This window comes from Lytechinus pictus, chromosome 14, assembly GCF_037042905.1.
Source record: "Lytechinus pictus isolate F3 Inbred chromosome 14, Lp3.0, whole genome shotgun sequence".
Taxonomy (NCBI): Eukaryota; Metazoa; Echinodermata; class Echinoidea; order Temnopleuroida; family Toxopneustidae; genus Lytechinus; species Lytechinus pictus.
This window is the reverse complement of record NC_087258.1, coordinates 1,037,305-1,058,901: the sequence shown is the minus strand read 5'-3', so window position 1 is coordinate 1,058,901 and position 21,597 is coordinate 1,037,305. Positions and strand designations below refer to the sequence as shown.

At 35.7% G+C, this 21,597-nt stretch overlaps 1 protein-coding gene across 1 annotated transcript; it reads right to left on the bottom strand.

Moving 5' to 3' along the window:
* Positions 1-2,266: 2,266 nt before the first annotated feature.
* LOC129276804 (cationic amino acid transporter 4-like) lies at positions 2,267-20,236 on the bottom strand. Its single transcript, XM_064109069.1, has 4 exons — positions 19,517-20,236; positions 8,132-9,983; positions 7,557-7,665; positions 2,267-4,669 (listed from the first exon to the last, which is right to left on the bottom strand). Exons 2-4 carry the CDS (start codon positions 9,839-9,841, stop codon positions 4,551-4,553), a joined length of 1,938 nt encoding a protein of 645 aa, XP_063965139.1. The 5' UTR covers positions 9,842-9,983; positions 19,517-20,236; the 3' UTR covers positions 2,267-4,550.
* Positions 20,237-21,597: the final 1,361 nt, after the last annotated feature.

Sequence of the window (21,597 nt, the reverse complement as noted above, 5' to 3'; positions counted from 1 at the left end):
TGATTTCAGAGCCTAGTTGTCATGGTAGTTGCCAAAGTTTCCATAGTTGTAACCTTTTATGAAACGGGCCATGGTCCGCGGGTCCATGTTTGAATCGGAGCAAGATTCCCAGGACAAGGTCAAGATCCTGCCTACCTTGTCCACCTCTAATTGGAAACACTTTACCTTTACATAATTTCATTTTAAATCATTTTTTAGATTATAATGTTATAACTTTAACTCTGTTTAGCGTTGCTCCACTACCATGACTACGAGCAACCATTTATTCGCTAATTTCAAACTCTGTTGGCAAATTCTAAAAACTTGATCCCAAACGGGAGAGTCGCACTTTATATCTGGGATGGGAATACCTACATGAAAAAGCAGTGACCTTTTCCTCTCTTTCCAGCAATGAAGCTGCACGACACAATAAGATATTACATTACTAAAAATAAGTAATAATTTCCTCCTTTTTTCTTAATCTTTCTCTCACTTCGTCGCCACTTGATATAAAATATAAAAAAAATGTTGGGGGGGGGGGGCACAAGGCGGTCCCGAAGGCGGTGCAGCTTCACCAGTAATATTCATTGAGCGACTTTGGCTTTTATGAATTATGTCTTCTGTATGCTCAAGAAAAGCAAACAAGGATTGAATTATTCTCTTAACAATAGAACGCGTGAGAGTATGCGTACTAAAAGTGAATTGTTAGTCTTCTCACAGGTTTTTTTTTTCATATAGCGTTCGGTATTTGGTGGATTGTCTATATGTCATCAGTGTGATCCCAATAGACTAGCATAGCCAAGTTCAAATCAAGGTCGGATTTAATATTATATTCAATTGAGAGATTGGTGGTGCAAGGGAGCAGAAATTTGAAGGAGGGTATTTCAAATATAGTCATGTACTTTGTTAAATTGCACAGGACGAGATTTAAATGACAAAGAGAACAAGGTTAATACCACTATTCTATATGCTGAATACCTGAGTAGGCTGTATCTTTTTTTGCAGAAACTCGTTTACATGGTTTTCTCTCTTTTTTTAGTTTGGTTTCATTAATTTACATTTCAGATTATAATTAGGGCAAAAGAGCTCCTTCTTAATAATAATAATAATCCGCTTTTATATAGCGCTTAATACATCGAAACGACGTGTCTAAGCGCTTTACAGATATATTATTACCCCGGTCATCGGATTCAATCAGTTTTCTTCAAATTCTAATGTCTAAATCTAATTTTGAAGCACAGAGTACAATTAGAAAGTGTCGTTTTAGAGTTGGATTCATGGTAACTGTCACACCCAGTAATACACTGCGTCCCACAAAAAGAAAACGAAACCGAGATTTAGCAATGATTTATCATAACTTAATCATAAATACAATAAACAAATGACATACCAATGTAAAGCTTAGAATCTCCTCTTTCATCTGAAATTACTCAGAATATTCCTCATACAGGCATGAGTGAGCAAAAACAATTTAAATAAAGGATACCAAAAACTCATTTGGCGTGGGTATCTGAATTTCAAAAAGAAAATCACATGCCTAAAAGTTCAATATCTGCTCTTTTATTTGATACCTTAATCACAGAAAATGTTTAAGAAGTAAAAATTCTGTTCCCTCAAACATGTCAAAACAATGCTTGTATTTTTCATAATTTCATTAAACAAACGTGTTTTCACCGGTTTCCCACAGAAGCTATTGCATGGTTAACAAAAGATTTAATGCAAGGCTGAACGTCAACAAAACGGATTGTCGAGAGAGTCTGAACGCTAGCCTGTAAAACCGTTTCATTTCTTATTTATGAAATTATTGAAATTCAAGCCTTATTTCAAATAACCAGAACTTTGTTATGTCTTGACCATTTTCTGTAATTGAGGTATCATATTAAAGAGCATGATACTGAACTTTTTAATAATGTGGTTTTCTTTTTTAAACCCAGATACAGCACGCCAAGTGACTTTTTGGTATCCCCTCTTCAATCTTTTTTTGCTCGTTCATGCGTGAATGAGAAATTATCTAAGTAATTATAGATGAAAGAGGAGATTCTAAGCTTTACAATGGTAGGTAATTTGTCTATTGTATTTGTGATTAAGTTATGATAATTCATCAAAAGATCTCGGTTTCGTTTTTTGTGGGACGCACTGTATAAGTGTAGTCCAATGAACCCTACTAGAAAGAATTACAACTTAAAATCATAAGGTACTGATTTCTACCTATTTTATGAGTTTTTGTGCTTGCTTCCAATTATCTTTTGAGTACACATAAGAAATGCCACACATGTAAATGGAGGACTATGGTGAATAAACGGTTCTGGACAACCTTATTTACTTCAGTTTATTCATAACATATGCAAGTATGGTTTAAACAATCTTATTATAACTCACATATCTATTTAATGATATATTTGCAAATTTTCAAATTGTAGTCAGACATGAAGTTTGAAGAGGTAGTTCTCCCGACCCACCCTCATCGCAAATGGTGGCTTTCTTTAAAACATAAAATGAGAGAGAAGTATTTGAGAGTTTTGTGAAAATTCAAAGCTAGAATTTAAGCTTTTTTGATGACACACTGCTCCTGAAAGGAGCAGTGTGTCATCAAGAAAGGAAATAACAAAATGTATGTTTTATTGTTCGAAATAGAAATCTGGGAATAGAAATATTCCGATAATTCATTTTGCCCAGTTATCTAATAATAATCCCAAATAAGCCAAGGGTCTGAGAGCCGAATTTATAAATTTTGTTTCAAAGTATTAAGACCACCTTATACATTTGACGCAGAGAAAACAAAATTGGGGGGAAAAAATTGAAAACTTTTCCGGAAAGAAATTGAAAAATGAGAGGATTTTATGTCAAACATTCATTGGTTATCTTTGTGTTTCATGCTCCTATAGAAACCATTATTTCAATGGAATATCTCCGTTTATTATCTTACCATTTACATCCGTACACACAAGTACGCACTGCGAAATTAAAAAGTCCCCTCCCGAAAGAAGGGCTCTTGCCGAATGTCCTTTACAATGAATCATAATGTTCTACTATAGAATAATTATCTCACTCTTGAGTTCTTCTTCCTAGCAGACAAACAACCTAATGAACACACTTCTTATAGGAGCATAATATGCATTTTATTGGAGTAATATCACATGACGATTGACGGAGAAGCTGATTGCTTATGACATCACAAAACTCAAGCTTTGAAAATCTACAATTTTTTTTTCTTTGATTGATTTTGTCAAGTCTTTACTAATATCTTTATTTTGTTTTCTGATTTTATCAAACCAAATTCCCCTTGAAGGTACCTTACCAAAACGACCTGCGTTTTTCATGATGAAATTCCACAAGCGGCTTTTCAATTTTTCATTCTTTACATTTCTTAACAATCACAACAATTGTGGGATGGTTGCTGTGAATAGTACTCACTCTGTCTTTTTTGTGACATTTGGGAGTTTTCGAAATCGCGACGGGGACGGAGTATACAACACAGAAAATCTATTGTCAAAAGCCCTTCATGACAAAGAAGTTTGTCGAAAATTGGTGAATTAATGCAGCATTTTCTTTGTGGACTCTGGACAAACAAGATGTTTGCAATTTTTCATCACCTCAGAATCTTACGACGATCATCTCCCAGTTCACCAATTTTCGGCCAAAAAGACCTCTTAGCTGTTCATTGTGATTTGAAGGAAGTTTTCAATAGATTTTCTATGTTGTAGAATCCATCTCCGTTGCGGTTGCGAATGCGAGCTTTTCATGTTTCAAGGCATGAACTTTTGGTAAGGTACATTATGGAGCAATGAATACTATATAATTGATATATTTTAACCTCCATTTTTACACATCATATTTTTACAATGTGAAAATTATCTTAATTCCCTAGCAACCGAGGCTGCTAGAAGGTTAGTTGGTATCAACGACTCACGTGATCAACATAAAAACATTCTTGTCATATTGAATTCCTCCTGAACACTGTCCAATTCCGAAAATATCTTCAATAGACCGGTTTACTAATGTAGTCAAATTTATGGATGTTTCTTCCCTCGGGGCCTAGTAAGGAGTTAATCCATTAGCCTGTAACAATGGTATTTCAATACTTGGAATCCACTTTGCATTCATTAGTTGTTGCTATGTCGGACAAGCTTTCCGGTTGTTAGAGGCAACCTTTGTTAAACTGGTATGCATAAAATTTGAATATGTTAGTAAACCGGTCTATTTGACGAGTTCTGTTCCTCCCCATAAGGGAGTTTTCGCAACACTGAAGAGATGCTTTCTGGGACATACATGTAGATAATCTTTCGCCAAAAGTCATTCACGACAAAGCAGTCTTTGTCGAAAGTCGTTGAATCAAACAGTAGTGTCGTTTATGAATCTTGACAAACGTCATAATTTGTAGTTTTTTGTCAGCTCAGAATTTACGATGATCACCTGTCTCAGTTTACCAATTTTCGACAAAGCCCCCTCAGTTGTCATTTTGATTTGACGGGCATTTTCAATATATTTACTATGTTGTAGATTTCGTTCCCGTTCCGGTTGCGAAAGCTTGGTATTGCTGATTTCGAAGACGGTAAATATTAAAGGGCCTTTTAATCCTGGTGAGATATCATTGTCCCGTAATCGAACTGTTGCCGAAGGACTTCACCCGGTCTTCGTTGATCTGCTAAATGACTGTGTCTGTATCCATAGGCAAAATATATAATAGCACCTGCAATGGAAGGAATACAAAAAGAATAAGAGATGACAGTAAAGGAACCTCTATAAAACATAACAAGTGATAATAACAAATAGCATTAGTGGGAATCAGTCGCGGGAAATCGTATGACAAGAGAGTTCTCCACTTTAAATAATATAATAAATAATATAAAAAATAAGGCGCTTCTGGTCCCCGATTCCGGGGCTCACAGCTTTTTGAGGAATTACTTCCTGTCGGTACCCATTTACCTCACCTGGCTTGAGTGCAGCACAGTGTGGATAAATTTCTTGCTGAAGGAAAACATGGCTGGGTTTCGAAACCACGTCCCTCAGACTCAGACTGAAAGACGAGAGCCTTAACCACTAGACAATGCCCCCTTTTACGAGATAGATAGAGTGAGAGAGGGAGGGGACGTGCTTGCATCCACTAAGGATCGTTCGATCGAAACTCATGGTGACACGTCATGACGTTACCAAAGACTCGAGAAAAACCAGTAAATACTCAAATATGTTTGTGTGGCTTCCCTTTTTTTTCTACGGTCTCTTGCAGGTCGGTAACATTGCGACGGCTTGATACGTCACATTTTGGTAAATTGCACATGGTGATGATTTCCAATTTACCAAAATGTGCTGTAGGAGGTCGTTTTTTCAGCATGTTTAGTCTCGGAAACAATAGGTACCCGAACAATGTCTCAATTGCTGCTTGAGACCGAGTCAGGTATGTATCACGCTAGTGAACTAGGCGAGAAAAAATATATTGATTTGCAAATATGCAAAAAATAAAGTAGGTTCATGTGTTTGATTTTTTTTTTGCTCTCGAGCTTTGAAATTAACCCAATTTGAAGTTCTCGAGAAATGCGCATTTACTAGGTTTGGATATTAATAGACGTCATGTGATTACTACGCTGAGTTTAAACGTCTATTACTCAGTCAAAATCAATGTAAATTGCATCAAATTTCACAACATAACTAAGAACTGTATCTAGAGGCGTCGATCCTGGGGGGGGGGGCGATCGCCCCACCATTGAAAATATGGGGGGGGGGGCAAACATATCGTTTTGCCCCTTCCCCCAATAAATCCGCATGTGCAAAAATAAAATAAGATTGTAATGTTACACAGATATCAGCAAGCGAGATTGAGATACAAACTCGTTCTTTATTTGAAATTGTGCTCAAAATGTCCGCTTTTCAGATCGGAAAATGTAAAATGTTCAGCAAAAACCCACACTATTCATGATTAAATAGGTGAATAGAATGTCCCGTTTATAGTTCTAAACCTAAAAAAACCTCCTACTTCGATTTACAATAATATTTTGTTGGATATATATCTAGTTCTTTATTGAAAACTGTCATTTTTTCCAGATCGAAATATCAAAACTTTCAGGTCGCGCTTCGCGCTCGCATCTGTTGTTAATCATAATCATTGGTACCAAAATGCTAAAAGTATCAAGCTTTCAGGTCAGAATTAAAAAAAAAAAATCAGCTCGCTCTCGGCACTCGCATTATCTGTGTAGTGAGATACATATGTATCTATCCTCCTCATGAGTTACTACAAACAGTCCTAAACCCTTTTAATGTTTTCATGTCAGTATACTAAAAAATTTCAGCTCGCGCTCGCATTAATTTGTTGGTGAGATATGTGTCTCTTTCTCATGAGTCATATATATATATATATATATGCATATATATGCATATATATAATATAGGCCTATATGCGTGTGTGTGGGGGTGAGTTTGTTCGTTTTGTGTGATCGAGCGCCTTTGGAACGTTGATTCATGATTTTGCCCACCAAACTGAAAAATGGATCGACGCCCCTGACTGTATCTTTAACATGAGTAATCCGTTCATATTGCTATTCAATTGCCCTTTTAAGGCTGGTAGCACCTTCAGTTCTTTAAAATGATGCGAAAAGATCACAAAATCCTAACTAAAAAAATTGAAATTTCTGTAACAAATTTTTCTCCTACAATATAATTATGCTGCATTCTTTTCAAAACCCATGTCATTTCACCAAAATTTGCAAAGTTGTAGAGGAAAGTATACTTAAGGGCTATAAACATTGAAAAATAGGGGTTCAAGGGTTTTTTTTTTTTTACATTATCAGCACTTTTATTGGAGGAAATTAGATTTTTAAAACACCAAAATCGCCCCAAATGCTTTGTATCTATGTGAGGAAATATCTCAAACTGCTCTACCATTTATTCAAACTCGAGGCCATATTCGTCATACTTTGCATTAATGCAGAGTAAAGTATCTATGAAATTGTGGAGGTATATGCAAATGGTTCCATGGATTATTTTGAGTTAATAAGCTTCATGAAATAACACATCCTATATGTAATTAGTATGCGGTTCAAGGGAAAATTCCTCTAATACCTATATCACATATTCAGCCTTTGTGACCCCTCCCAAAAAAAAAAAAAAATAATAATAATTGGGGTGCTCGTTTATTATTCTCCATAGGCAGCACTCGGGTATTCTTGAAGATGTTTTAAAATAGAAAATTGTAACCAAAATGACCTTAATTTGTAGTAAAACTCCCCCTTTTTTTCGTTTCGAGTTTCTGGAGGACCAATTTCACCTCCATTTAGTTAGTGAAAACTTTTTTGGTTATGCAATTTACACCAGCATTCCCACTTTAAAAATTATTCCCAGTGCCCTGGACAAGTTCAGCAATCGTTAAAAAAAATGCCTTCTTAATGCAATGCTGTGCTTCAATTTAACATTTTCAATCTCGTGTGAATTCTAATTGATATATTTTAACCTCCATTCTTACACATCGTATTTTTACAATGTGAAAATTATCTTAATACACTAGCAACCGAGGCTGCTGGGTTAGTTGGTATCAACGACTCACGTGATAAATCACGTGATTGACTTGATTAATGTGACTGACATACCTACTGCCAACCAGATTACGTAGCGCACCCATGCCTCGACATCTAGACGCAAGAGAAGAAAAATATCCGCCAAGATGCTCATATATGGAACTAATGGAACAAACTTTACCTGGTTAAATAGAAGAGAACAATGCTAAACGTTAGACCCGACGACGTGAAATGCCCGATGAGCTTAAAAAGTGTAATTTATGCCACTTGATACATTTGGTTTATCTTAACATCCATTGATTACAGGCCATAGTTTGGTTTCCAACCCCATCATCGTGGATAATGTCATGCATGTCTATTTTTGCTTTTAAAGGAAGTTTATGCGGTACTGGTTAACTTTTAACGATATCTTAGAGATTTAAAGCATAAGGTTAATTACCTAGTAATGTTAGGAAGCGGGGAAGCTTGCTGCATCTTGTAAGAGCATGCATTTGAATAACAAAACAAATCGCATTTTTAGAGTAATGAATACTGAATTCAGGTCAAAATTGTCGCAGTGTAAATTAATTTAAAATGCTCTTTATCTATGCCTATCAAATTAATCATGCCCAAAAGGCGGTTGCGTTGTCCTGAATACGTTTACTTACAGCAAAATATTCTTCTGATGGTGTTTCCTGGTGATGCATAGTGATCAGCAGAAAAGACAGAACAGCCCCTACTGTGAAGAACAGTAGCAGTAGTATCGCCCACCAATCCCCATTAAGGAGGCTCTTAAAGCCATACTCTGCAACGGCAAGTGCACATATTACACAGATCACTGAGAAGAGAAGGCTGAAAACGACACATCGACCCGGAGGGAACCTAGAGAGGTGCTTGATGATAGGGAAGGTCCGGTATCGTTCCTTCAAGGTACCGGGTATGTTGCTGCTTAGATGGTCTGCCTGATCAGTAGGACCGTGTGTGAGACTTTGTTTATCATCATTATGTTGGTGTAAGTCTTCATCAACGTCAGGAATGTTATCTGATGAATCCTGCGAGCCGTTCCGAGATTCATCAGATGTTGAGGCATAATCTGTAAGCTCAGTGGTGCATAGATCTGACTCCGTGGGTTGGTAGCGTAGTATTATTAGAGAACCAGAGGCAAAGGCAAATGCGTTTAACGTTCCAACAGAGAGAAAATGGACAAGTTGATCCATTGAGAAACAAATTGTCATGACAAGTGTGAGGATTAGAGAGACGAGGGTTGCATTGATGGGTGTTTTGGTTCGTTCGTTTATTCTGGCCAGAAAAGGAAACAAGAGTCCATCGTTTGCGATGGCATATACACAACGGCACATAGATATAATGGCGCCCATGAGTGTTGATGACATAGCACTAATTGCGCCAACGGATATTGCATACGTGGCCCAAGTAATACCATGATCAGCCAGAGCATTCGGGAACGACGAGTTCACGTCGATGTCGCTATATGGAACCAGAAGAGTTAATGACGCAGAAGTTGCAATGTACATTATGGCGGCAGTCGACACAGAAACGATCGTGGAGATGGGAATACCCCGTTTAGGGTTTATCGCCTCTTCGTTACAGTTAGCTATAGTATCGAACCCTACAAATGAATAAAACAGAGTAGCAGCACCCGTTACGACACCTTCTATCCCATACGGGGCAAAGCCACCATTGGTTGTCCAATTCTCGAGTTTGCCGAAAGCTATCCCAAAGCCACAAATAATGAGAACAACCACTACATTAATGGAAAGAAATATTGTATTCATCCAAGACGATATAGATACCCCAAGTATAACAAAAATAGAAATGAATAGTTCAATTGCTATTGCAAGGAGATCGGGGTACTGAGCAAAGTATGTAGATTGCCAGGGTTCTCCACCCATAAGATACTCGATGGTGAAGTTTGAAATCGTCCCATTGCAAAGACGGTCAATGTATCCGCTAATTCCGCGACCAACAGATGCTGACGCAACCACGTACTCTAGAAGCAGATTCCATCCAATGAAGAAAGCCCAAACTTCACCAAGAGCTATATAGATAAAGGTATATGCCGAACCGGTTCGGGGAATCTTCGCTGCCAGTTCGGCATAACACATAGCTATCAGGATAGCTACGACCGCTGATAGAAGATACGATACAATGATGGCAGGACCTGTTGTCTCCTTCGCTACGACACCAGTGAGTACATACAGTCCTGCACCAACCATACTCCCTATCCCAAGGAGTGTTAGCTCAAATGTGCCCAGTTTTTTGTGAAGTTGAGATTCCAACATCTGATTCTGCGAATGCATTGGGTTTGCCTTCCTTCGCATCATGTTGGCGAAAAACTGTCTGCAGTTCTCCGATGCCATTTCCTCCCGGTCTGTGAATCTCACGTCGATCGGTCAAGAATTGATATTCCAAGGAAACGGAACGTGTAAAATGATTCCGAGAATAGAGTCCACCGACATAATTGATGTCTACACCGTCAGGTCGGCTGAGTGATCAAGTTTCCTATCAAAATGAGAAATGAAATATTTTTAAAATGATTGCATGTAAAGAAATAATCTAACTGAAAGGCTTTCTGTAGCTTTAGTCAATTTGCCCTCTCACACTTATTGGATAAAAAATGACTAAGGATGACCTTTTTTTATCTCTTTGATTCCCTATTCGTTCATTTCTCGCGACTGCTTTATTCATTTTTTTTAAGGTGAAGTTCACCCCAGGAATATGCTGACTTGAATAAATAGAGAAAAATCTAACTACATGTAGCATAGTGTTGAAAATTTCATCAAAATCGGATTTAAATAAGAAAGTTATGACATGTTAAAGTTTCGCCTAGTATTTTTCACAAAACAGTGATATGCACAACTAGGTGAGTCAGTCGATAATGTCCACCACTCACTATTTCTTTTGTTTTTTATTGTTTGAATTAATACAATATTGCATTTTTTTTATAGATTTGACAATAAGGACAAACTTGACTGAACCATATAGTATTAAACAATGCTAATTCCACATGTTCAGGGAGGAATTAATCGTTGTATCACTTGAAAATGAGGAGAAAATTATGATATTTCATATTTCATATAATAAAATACAAAAAGAAACAGTGAGTGGATGACGTCATAGTCTCCTCATTTGCATACCAGCCAGGATGTGCATATAACTGTTTTGTGAAATTAAGCGAAACTTTAAAATGTCATAACTTTCTTATTTTACATCCGATTTTGATGAAATTTTCAGTGTTAGGCTGGTTGGATTTTTCTCTTTTTATTCAAATCAACTTTCTGTTGGGGTGGACTTTTCCTTTAATGATATAACATTCCAAATTCTTAGAATATTTCCGCCCGATTGAAATAAACGTGAATCGCTTGGTTATGAAATAAACAAGAGGAAGAAGCTGCTAAGCAACATTCCTCATATTAAAAATTAATTTCCGCCAGAAAAGAAAGTATGAACCAAGGCAAAGTGAAGTTTTCACCAATATAGTCGCTTAAATAAGAGGCCTGACTAAAAATGACAGCCTACCTTTTAGATTGTTGTCACAATATACAAGGGTGCTTGATTTTACAGCAAAAATCGAATTACAGAGTCTGTTGCAAAAACAGACAGAGTCTGTCGTTCAGGGACAGAGTATGTTGAGGGGGTGACTATCGGCGGACAAACAAGGACAGAAACGGCAGTAGGTCGATTTTCATAAGGGAAATGGGCGCGAGATGACCCAAGAGTGGGCTTGATTCATATTTTTTGTTTAAATAAAAAGAGATTCTATTATGACTGCACTACTACTTGTACTACTATACTACTACCACCACCACTACTACTACTACTACCATGACTACTACTACTACTACTACTACTACTACTATTTATACTACTACTACTACTACTACTACTACTACTGCTACTACTACTACTATTACTACCACCATGACTACTACTACTAATAGTACTACAACTACTAAATACTACTATTACTGCGACTGGGATTTCGATAATGATAATGATGATGAAAATGCTAAAATAATATCACCCAAGATTATACTGATTTAATACTGACAGACTGACTAATGTGTACTAACGTAAGACCGAATGACATATTTTTCAGACCAGTTTGGGGTTGATATGCCTTTGTGATTACAAGCTCTGTACCATTATCATGCCAACAATGCAACGTTATACATCGAAAACCAGCATTTTTCATGGTTAGGTGAATGAAATATGCAATCATGATAAGGATTCATAGAATAGATTCATAGAATTTCTCTCTTGGTTTATATCTCACCTTGACCTGAATCAAATCTCATCCAAGTGAGTAATTCTAAATCTACATGAAATGAATCTAATCGAGGTCGCAGCATTATATAGGCCGCGTTGAGAAAAAATTAACGAGAGAAAATTAAATCAATGAATGCACATCTGCACATGTTATGTTATTGAAAGTATGCCCGCACAATCTAACTCACAATATGGTATAGATTACTTGTCGCAGCACAAAAGTGGTTAAGATTGGAGCCTCTATCACAATCAAATGTGAAGATTTGTTTTTGTAATAGCACAAAGGCAGTTCAAAATTATACGAAAATTAAAACAGTCATCCAAATAATATGTACCGATAGCTAAGATTATCGATTACGCATTAATACAAGCAAAACCAAAACAATACTAATTAAATCAAGATCATCCGATACTTTGAATATGTTCATTAATAATGACGTGGTTGAACAGGTAAAGTCTATAAGCAATAATTATTGGGAAGGGGAAGGCAGTGCTTTGTTCTCCGATTAGGGGTTGTTTGAACTATTAACAATAAGAGTTTTATTGGCTTGGATTAAATTAATGAATAAGGGTTCTTAGATCCCAACATAACATTAGGCATTGTGATAGACGAAACCCTGAAGTGGAATGTATATTTAAGAGAATTATGTAAATAGATTGCTATGGTTGTTTGTATGCTTACATTGTTCTTTTCTGGTTTAATATAGGTAGGTTATAGAATTTTAAATGAGTGACACATATTGGTGGCTAGAAGAAATCAGTTGCCTTCTTGATTCGTGCTCATGATAATTCTAATAGCTCTGTATAATGGCGATAATAGAGCAGATACACCTTATTTGGGGTTGTTAAACTTCTATAGACCTGTTGGGGATTGGTCTGAGTTGTTTGTGATTTAAATTCTGGTTCTTGTACTCGTATAGTATTTGTTTGGGGTGGGGACCTGATTTTGTTTGGTCCGGGGTTGTAGTCCGTCCGAATTTGTTTGGATCCCTGTAATTTAGAGTGCTTGTTAGATCACTTTTATTTTTTTTATTTTTCTTCTTTCATTGTCGGAGGGGAGGGTTTTGCCTACGATAGTCATGGACGTTCCCCCTTTGCCTCTTGCTCATAGCATGAAGCTTACTCTTCGGAGTAACCCTGGGTTTTTGGGGGGTCTGGGATGGGAGGGGACGGGGGCTCTAATTTATGGGATCCCCTTGGGTGGGGGATTGGCTCCGGTGTTAGGCTATTTGTTTTGTATCTGATTTTTTATGAGTCTCCAGATTAGTTGTTAATTGATCTCCCTCAATATGAAAGGAATTAGAGATAGTGATAAAAGAGACCGTATATCTTTTTTGGCGTAAAGATAAAGGGGCCGATATTGTCTTTTTTCAAGAAACCTTTAGTACTAGGGAATGTGAGGATAGATGGGATTCGGCACCAGTTATTTTAGTCATGGTTCAGCTCATAGCAAGGGTGTATTAGTTTTAATTGCGCCAACGGTAGATATGGAGATTTTACAAGTCTTAAGAGACAATGAGGGTAGATTTATATTTATAGATTGTAAGTTTCAAGGGGTTAGGTTGATTTTAGGAAATGAATATTTTCCTACAAGAAATTTTGAAAATGAACAATTGCAATTTCTTAAAAAATACGAAATACCCTTGCTAAGTTGAATAAAGATAAATACCCTGTTATAATAGGTGGTGATTTTAACATGATTAGGGACAATAATTTAGATTATAACGGACAATCTCTAAATAGGATTTCAAATAGATTCAATCGAGACTTTGGAAAATTTATGGAAGACTTTAAATATTTTGACGTTTGGAGATGTAGACATCCCCTGAAAAGACAATTTACATACATCCAAAAGAACCCCTTCATGCAAAGCAGACTTGATTACTGGATAATTTCTGAATGTTTAGAGGAAATGGTTATAAAGTGCGATATAATTCCATCTGTGGCCCCTGATCATCATTAAATTTTTGTACACTTATTCGACAAAACAAAAAATAAAGTTAATGGAAGGAAGAGGTCATATTGGAAATTTAATAATAGCTTATGTGAAAATGAAAATTATGTTAAAGAATTAAAGAAAGAAATTCGTGAATTGAGAAATGAATTGCAATCTGAAATAAAAGATAAGAGGTTGTTATGGGATTTTCTAAAAATGAAAATTCGAAGTTTTACACAAAAATTTTCGAAAAAATTGGCTGATAAAAGAAGGATAATGAAAACGGATTTAGAAAGAGAAATACAGTATTTAGAAGAACAATTGAAAGATCGTACTGATGCAAATACTTTAGAAAAACTAGAAAATACAAAAGAGAAATTAAGGGAAATTTATAGTTATGTTAATGAAGGTGTTACGATTCGATCTCGTGCCTCCTGGTATGAATGTGGTGAAAGAGACTCGCGTTATTTCAACCAGTTGATGCAAAGTAATAAAAGAAAAACCACAATTGAAAAAATTAAAACCACAGATGGAAACATCTGTTGTGATGAAAAAAGAATAAGTGAAGAAATTGGGAAATTTTACAGTAGGTTGTATAATAAAGTAAAGTGCGTGTGTTTGGATAACCTCTTTGATGAATTTTTTCAAGGATTACCTAAATTGGCGGAGACATCTCGAGAACTTTGTGAAGGGTTAATAAGTAACAAAGAATGTCTAGAAATTTTAAAAGAATTGAAACATAACTCTGGAATCGATTTCAATTTGGGTAAGAAAACAAGTAATTTAATGATTTTAAAATCAAAAGAAATATACGAACAGCTGTTGAACAAAAATGAAATTAAACCTTCTATTTTCGACAAAATTAGAACAAATAATGATCTTACCAATAAGGAAATAGAAAGTATATTTTTAAGACTAAGATATTGCACACTGAATAGTCGATTAAGGGAGTTTCAGTATAAACTCTTGCATAATATTATATACACTAACCACTACCTTTTCCGTTTTGGTCTTGTTTCGACCAATTTATGCTCATTTTGTGAAAAGGAAGAAGAAACGTATGAACATCTATTTTCTACTTGTGAATTTTCAAAATCACTTTGGGATCTGTGTGCAAGAAGTTTAAATTTTGAAATAAATAAATTTAGTTGGCAGGAAATTCTTTTCGGGAAGCAGGAGAAAAGTAAAGGTAAATATCAATTAATTAATCATGTCTTGATTTTAGTTAAATATCTTATTTACAAAAATCGAGAATTAAAAAAACCTCCTTCATTGAATGAAATAAAAAATAGTATTAGGGGGATCAAAGAGAAGAATAGAATTTAGCAACAAAGAGTGGGACTCTTACAATCCATTTCTCTAAATTGGAAAACGTAAATATTAGACCATTTATTGGAGCCCAGAGCCAGTTCTCCACCGGATAGGGATGGGGCTGTTTTAGGGAGGGTGGGGGGGGGGGGGGTAGGGTCCAGGGCTGAGTTTGTTGTAGAGATTGATTTTATTTGAGTGAAGAGGCCGAGGCGATGGGTTTAAAAAAATATGCTGATGGCTTCAATTCGTTTAGGTTTTATTAATGATTTATTTTTGTGTATTTGGAAAATCTCTTTTTTATGTTATTTGACACTGAAAAAATTAAATATATTGAATTTATTGTAGAAGTTTATTCTTAATGCATATTATTATTATCAATGTTATTTATAATTATGTATTAGAAGATGTCTGACATTGTGTTTTATTGTAACATTCAAGAAAAAAAAAATGATGTTAAATTTATAAGTTGTCAAGGTATTTATCCATTTGTAAAGACATCAAACTTTTATTTGTTATATATATTTTATTTTGTATATGAATTGAAGTTGTCAATAAAAAATACTTAATACAAAAAAAAATCTCTTTAGGCAAGTTGAGTAAAATCTTGAGTTCACATGTAATAAATATCCTGTATAAATGCATAATTCAGCCCTGTATAGACTATGCAATCTCTGTTTAGGGCAACTGTCCAGCAGCCTACAAATTGCCACTAAATGGATTGCAAAAAGAGCTGCTAGATATGTAACTGGAATTTCTGACTATCAAAATGCGAGCGGGAATACATTGATAAATCACTCTCCTGGCAAACTATTGGCCAACGTCGGGATTATTTTCTGGCTATTCTCATGTAAAAGTGAATAAGGGGCGTCGCCCCTTCCCGCTTATCAAAAGAAATAGACCAGTTCGTAGTTACTCATGGACAATTTTCGGTCAAATGACCTTTCATTTCTTTCATTATGATAGGCAGATTTCAAAGCAAAATATTACGTAAGCTTGCCTTACATAGCAGGATGAAGAAATTGAATAGACCAGGTGACTAGAATAGCACACCAATGAACACTTTATGAAGGTATTTGTTGCATTCGTACTTTGAATGCATATCATGATCATAGCATGTTGCACAATGTACTTGGCAAACTGTGAAAACCAGTCGTTCGTGGATGTAAATGAAAACCACAATTCAAAAGAAAATATGAATAATCAAGACATCAAAGTTGGTGCTTATCTCATTAGATTTTAAACCATCATGTCACTTCAGTACAAATGACCTTCCTCCGATCATGCGTAGAATCTTTTGATCATGCGCAAAAAGGAACTACGAACTGGCTTATTGAAATCTACTTCGATCGCCATGGCATGAACACTAGGAATGCAAATTCACTTAATGTAGTATTACCCAAACCTAACATATCCCTATTCAAACAATCCTTTAAATATGCCGGAGCACTAACTTGGAATAAACTCCCGGGAGATATCCAGAATGCCATTTCTGTTGCAAGCTTCAAATATCATTCCAAGAAATTTCGCTTAAATCAATAAAAATGTTTAAAGTGTTCTATAGAATACTTCTAGTATTATTATTATTAGCATGATTACCCAATAATACACATCTAATTATTATCGATTATTATGATTTCATATTAGTATTAATATTGATACAATTCTTTCAAATGAGGCCTATTCCTGTTTTAACATGATTTCATATCGATGTATAAAACCTCTTTCTTTTTCCTTCACTTATTTAACTTACTATGAGATAAATCTTGCTATTTGTTCTTTTTTTCTTATGTTTCACTTTTAGCATTATTTGTATTTTAGTTTTGCTGTAAATAATAACATGTATTCCTAACTATTTGTAATCTTTCCTTTTAATGTGTGCATTTCTCTCTTTATGCAGGACCATTATTTGATACAGCCTACGAGCTGATTAATGTTTTATCCTGTTGAAAGATTTTTTAAAAAATAAATAAAAAAAATATTATACGTGCACGAGTAAAAGCCTCGGAACGCTTGGCAAAGCATTCCCTTTGAAATAAATAGCATTTTTCATGGCTTCTCCATATACGTGACCAAGGTTAAGATATGCCTCAAAATTTCAGTGCTATAATCCTTGAGCATGTTTTATATTATAAGTAACATTAAGCGACATCAAAATATGAAAGCTATTTTAGGGTGCAAGTATGAAAATGAAATTGATTATGAAATCATATTAAAAAGGAACCCTGACAGCAAGTATGGATGCATATAAACAATGGAGGAAGAAAAGGAAAGAAATTAAAAAGACCAAATATTGAATAAAGGAAAGACGGGTCTCAAAGGGTTGCATTAAAAGAATGGTTTCGCAGTAAAAAAAAAGAAAGAAAAAGAAAGGGTGAAAAGGGGTATGAATAAACATTGTCATGGTTTGAATGCATTTTGCATACTTTCACATGCACCTATTTATGAAAAAAGCGTAGTTATGTGTGAGTAATGTATGTTTACATCCAGACTGGCCGGGTTTTAAAGGGGGGGGGGGGGGGTTCTGACCGAGTAGAAAATAATCACAATCAGATATTTTTTCCGTTTTTTGTACATGTTTATTGAAAAAAAAATATGTGTAGGACTGAAGTCCCCTCCCATCTGTGGCACTGTCCAGTGACTTTTGATTTATTAATGTATGTTGCATGTAAACTTAGAGAAACTGCATTTCCTCAAGGAAATCACTTATACAGTGCTTTCCTCTTTTTTACTTGTACCGTAGAATTGCGGCTCGGTGTAAAAATGGCAAAGGTAAAAACGGCAGAGGTAAAAATGGCAGAGGTAAAAATGGCAAAGGTGAAAATGGCAGAGGTAAAAATGGCAGAGGTAAAAATGGCAAAGGTAAAAATGGCAGAGAAATAAAAAGCAGCGGTAATAATGGCAGAGGTAATACTGGCAGAGGTAAAAATGGCTGAGGTAAAAATGATAACACTTGAGTTGGTATTTCTTATTTTTTCCTGGACTTACATGCACGACATTCTTAAGTAAAATCGCTCTTCTAATATTCAAATTTGAAGAACACTTTGAATCCCAAATATTGTACTTAATTCATTAAAGGGGAAATTCACACTGACATAAAGTTTATTAAAATTATATTGGTGAGGGTTTTAGGGAATCCATCAAAGATTTAAAAAGCTACTAAAATTTTACGTTAATGGGGACGTCATTTGCGAGCAGTTTTCCCCGTATTTGGTGTAATTAAAAATATCAATGAAATGTCATTTTCTAAAAAAATGAAAATGGTTTTAATTGTACCTTAAGTATATTACCATACAAATAATTTCACATCCACTCCTGAAAGATTTTTTTTATTAGCAATCATGAACCACTGATGAAGAAAAATGAAAAGTAGACATTTTGGTGCTTAAAATACGGGGTAGTTACTAGCATATGACGTCACAGATCAAAAACTCAAACTTCTAATAACTTTCATAATCTTTGATGGGTTTTCCGCAAACCTTCACCAATATATTTTTTCTGCTATTTTCACAGTAAACCATTTGTCAGGGTGAATGTCCCCTTCAAAACAGGTCGATAGAATGGTACCTAAGAAACGCCTATAAATTTAAATCCCTGATTCGCTATACATTTCAACATTCATGCGGTAACCGTTACCATAGAAACAAGTTAATGAACCTGATATTCACTTGGACTAGCTGCAATGAGGTATTACTCTGAAAAAAAAATGAACACTAGTTGCTATTATTATATCATTTACATTGAACTATATCAATATCTATTCGGATCCATTATGATGTTGAAATATGAAAAATTACTTTTATTACAGAACGTTTTGTTGTTTTTCTGTTATCCAAGTTATGCAAGTGGTTCAAAGAAATCCCGAACTCGTCTATTTCAGTGTGTTTATGGTAGCGCACATTAGTGTTTACATTACAATTCGTTTGGTATGTATGTGATGAAGTGCTATTCTACTATACGAACTGGCCAAGCCTATATATCCTTTCATCACTCACTAATTGAAATCATTTTGGCATGCAAATGTTTGAGTTTAATCATATCAACGATAAAGTATAGACCTAAAATGATTTTAAAAATCCAAATAATATCTCATCAGTTCATTATACTCATTTTGTCGATAGGAGTCCATTCAAGGTCAATAATTATGACTGATATTAACTGAAAAGGCTCAATCTTTTCCTTGCTGATTTAGCATCTTTACCTCTGTCATTTTTTGCCTCTGCCATTATTACCTCTGCCATTTTTACCTCTGCCATTATTACCTCTGCCATTTTTTACCTATGCCATTATTACCTCTGCCATTATTACCTCTGCCGTTTTTACCTCTGCCATTTTTACCTTTGCCATTATTACCTCTGCCATTTTTACCTCTGCCATTACGCCAATGCTTGTTAAGGGGTGCATTTTTAGAATATGGAAACTACGTGTTTAGGGTGCTTTTCGAGACCCCATGGTCGCGCATGGTATCCACTCGTCAATGGAAGTGCCCCCCCCCCCCCTGGGATTGTAGTAAATACCTTACCTTTCGTAGTGCTCTTCTCTTTATTTCGTCTATGGACTTGGATCATGTCTTTCCTTGATAATTGTTGGCCGCTTCTGACGGTGTAAAATGGCGAGCCTTTAGAACACTGATAGCACATGCAATCTGAGCACTATTGCAAATGACTAATAGTTTCAATGGTCAGTCGGGCATTCGTGTAGAAAAGCCTCTTATAGGCATGGCAAGGCAGCACCATTTTCAATCTTTATTTCGCTGTACTTGAACACAGTGACTCTCGATCTCATTTCAATAGGCAGCAACGAGTGCAAACCAAGCGTCCTGTGTAGAATAGGTAAGTATCGCTTGGCTGCTTATCCCGTCATGGACATGTTTATGCAGATACGTTATTTGGTTTTCTTCATATCAAAAGATGAGACCTCTATTAATTTTTGTTTAAGTTCCCCCATCCCCTGGGGGAGGGGTACTCAGAATAAATGTATCATGTATGATACGAATATGTGCAGCGGTTGGGACCCTCTTTTTTAGCCTAAATTTCCGTTCCAGAGCATCAATTCAGGCAGCCATAGAGATTCCAATTTTTCCCCGTTTTGGAGACCCTCAAATTTGTAATTTCTCGCTCCAAAGAGCGCCCGTCATGACCTCTTCAGCCCGTCAGAGCGGCGAGCTCGATCAGGGCGGAGCCCTTATGTTGGCCCGCCGAAGCTCCCCGCGCCCACAGCTAGCTTGCACCGTCCCGATATTAAGCCAGCAAGACACGCGCGCCTTTTTTTTACGTCGCCTTCGATCTAAAGAGTTCCGGACACCCCCGTTTTCAGAGCATTGCATTATTAGCAATCGTTGATCCAAGAGCCACTCCGGAGACCCTCACTAACACCAAAATTTAGTTCCAGAGCCCCCTATTTTCGAGTTGACGCGGCGCATAGGTATCATGTTATAATTCGATTCCCCCCCCCGGAAACTTCCCCTCGACCCAGGTGAATCTACCCGATTGGTCGATACTCTAACGGTTCAGAGGGCTACGGAATACAGAGGGGACAACTGAAAAAATGACTTGTAGATTAATGGTGACTAGGTGACTGGGGGGGGGGGGGGGGTGATTGAAACTAACGTGGTGGATACCAGTGCTATTAAAATGAACATTACTATTGTGTTTTTTTAATGATTAATATGAATGAAAAATTTTTCATCATTTTCGAAGTTATTTTTTTCTTATCTTTATTGTTACTAGTAATGTTTTTTGTTAATGTTGTCATCTTTGTTATTATATATTTTTTTTATTATCATTTTTAATATTGTTATTATGATTATTATGATTATTGTTATTATTATCGTTATGATAATCATTATTAATATAATTATTATCATTATTATTATTGTTATTGATATATGTATTAGTAGAAGTATTATCATAACTATTTTAATTTCGATTGTCATTATTATCATTACGATTCCGTATTCAAAGATGAAGTTGACGAGTTCCCTTGGCCAATAACATAGCGTCGACAAAATAGGTCGACCAAGGAGGTAGAGTTGATCGACATTTGAGAATTTTTTTATCTGTCAACATGGCTGACCTCCGAACAATAGTTACCACTTTATAGCTTACGTTTCATTTACTGTTCCATGAAATAAAACCTGTCCTCACCCCTGAGTGAATAACAATAAAATCAACATTGAATCCAACATTTTCTACAACAATAATGTACTTAACAAAGCTTGTCCAATGGAAGCTTTTGTAAAAATTCAATATAAAAAAAATTACCTCCCTTTCCCATTCTACAAAGAGTTAGAATGGGCGATTCAATGCTAGAAAAATCAATTTTCACAACATTTTCAACCTGCTGTCCAAACAAACGAGGAACTTCAATTTGTTTTGCAGTTATAATAAAGTACCACTGGGTAGTCATGTAAAAATAAAAATGACAACCAACAAATACAAATTTCAAAACAAAAGAAAAGTGAAGACCAGGAGAAAATGAAAAGTTTAGAAAAAGAAATCAATTATTTAAATGATATTATTCAAAGTTGTGTGGATAATGAATTAGCAAACAAATTAGAAGAGAAAAAAAGAGAATTTGATTACATGAAGGTGTTGTACGTTG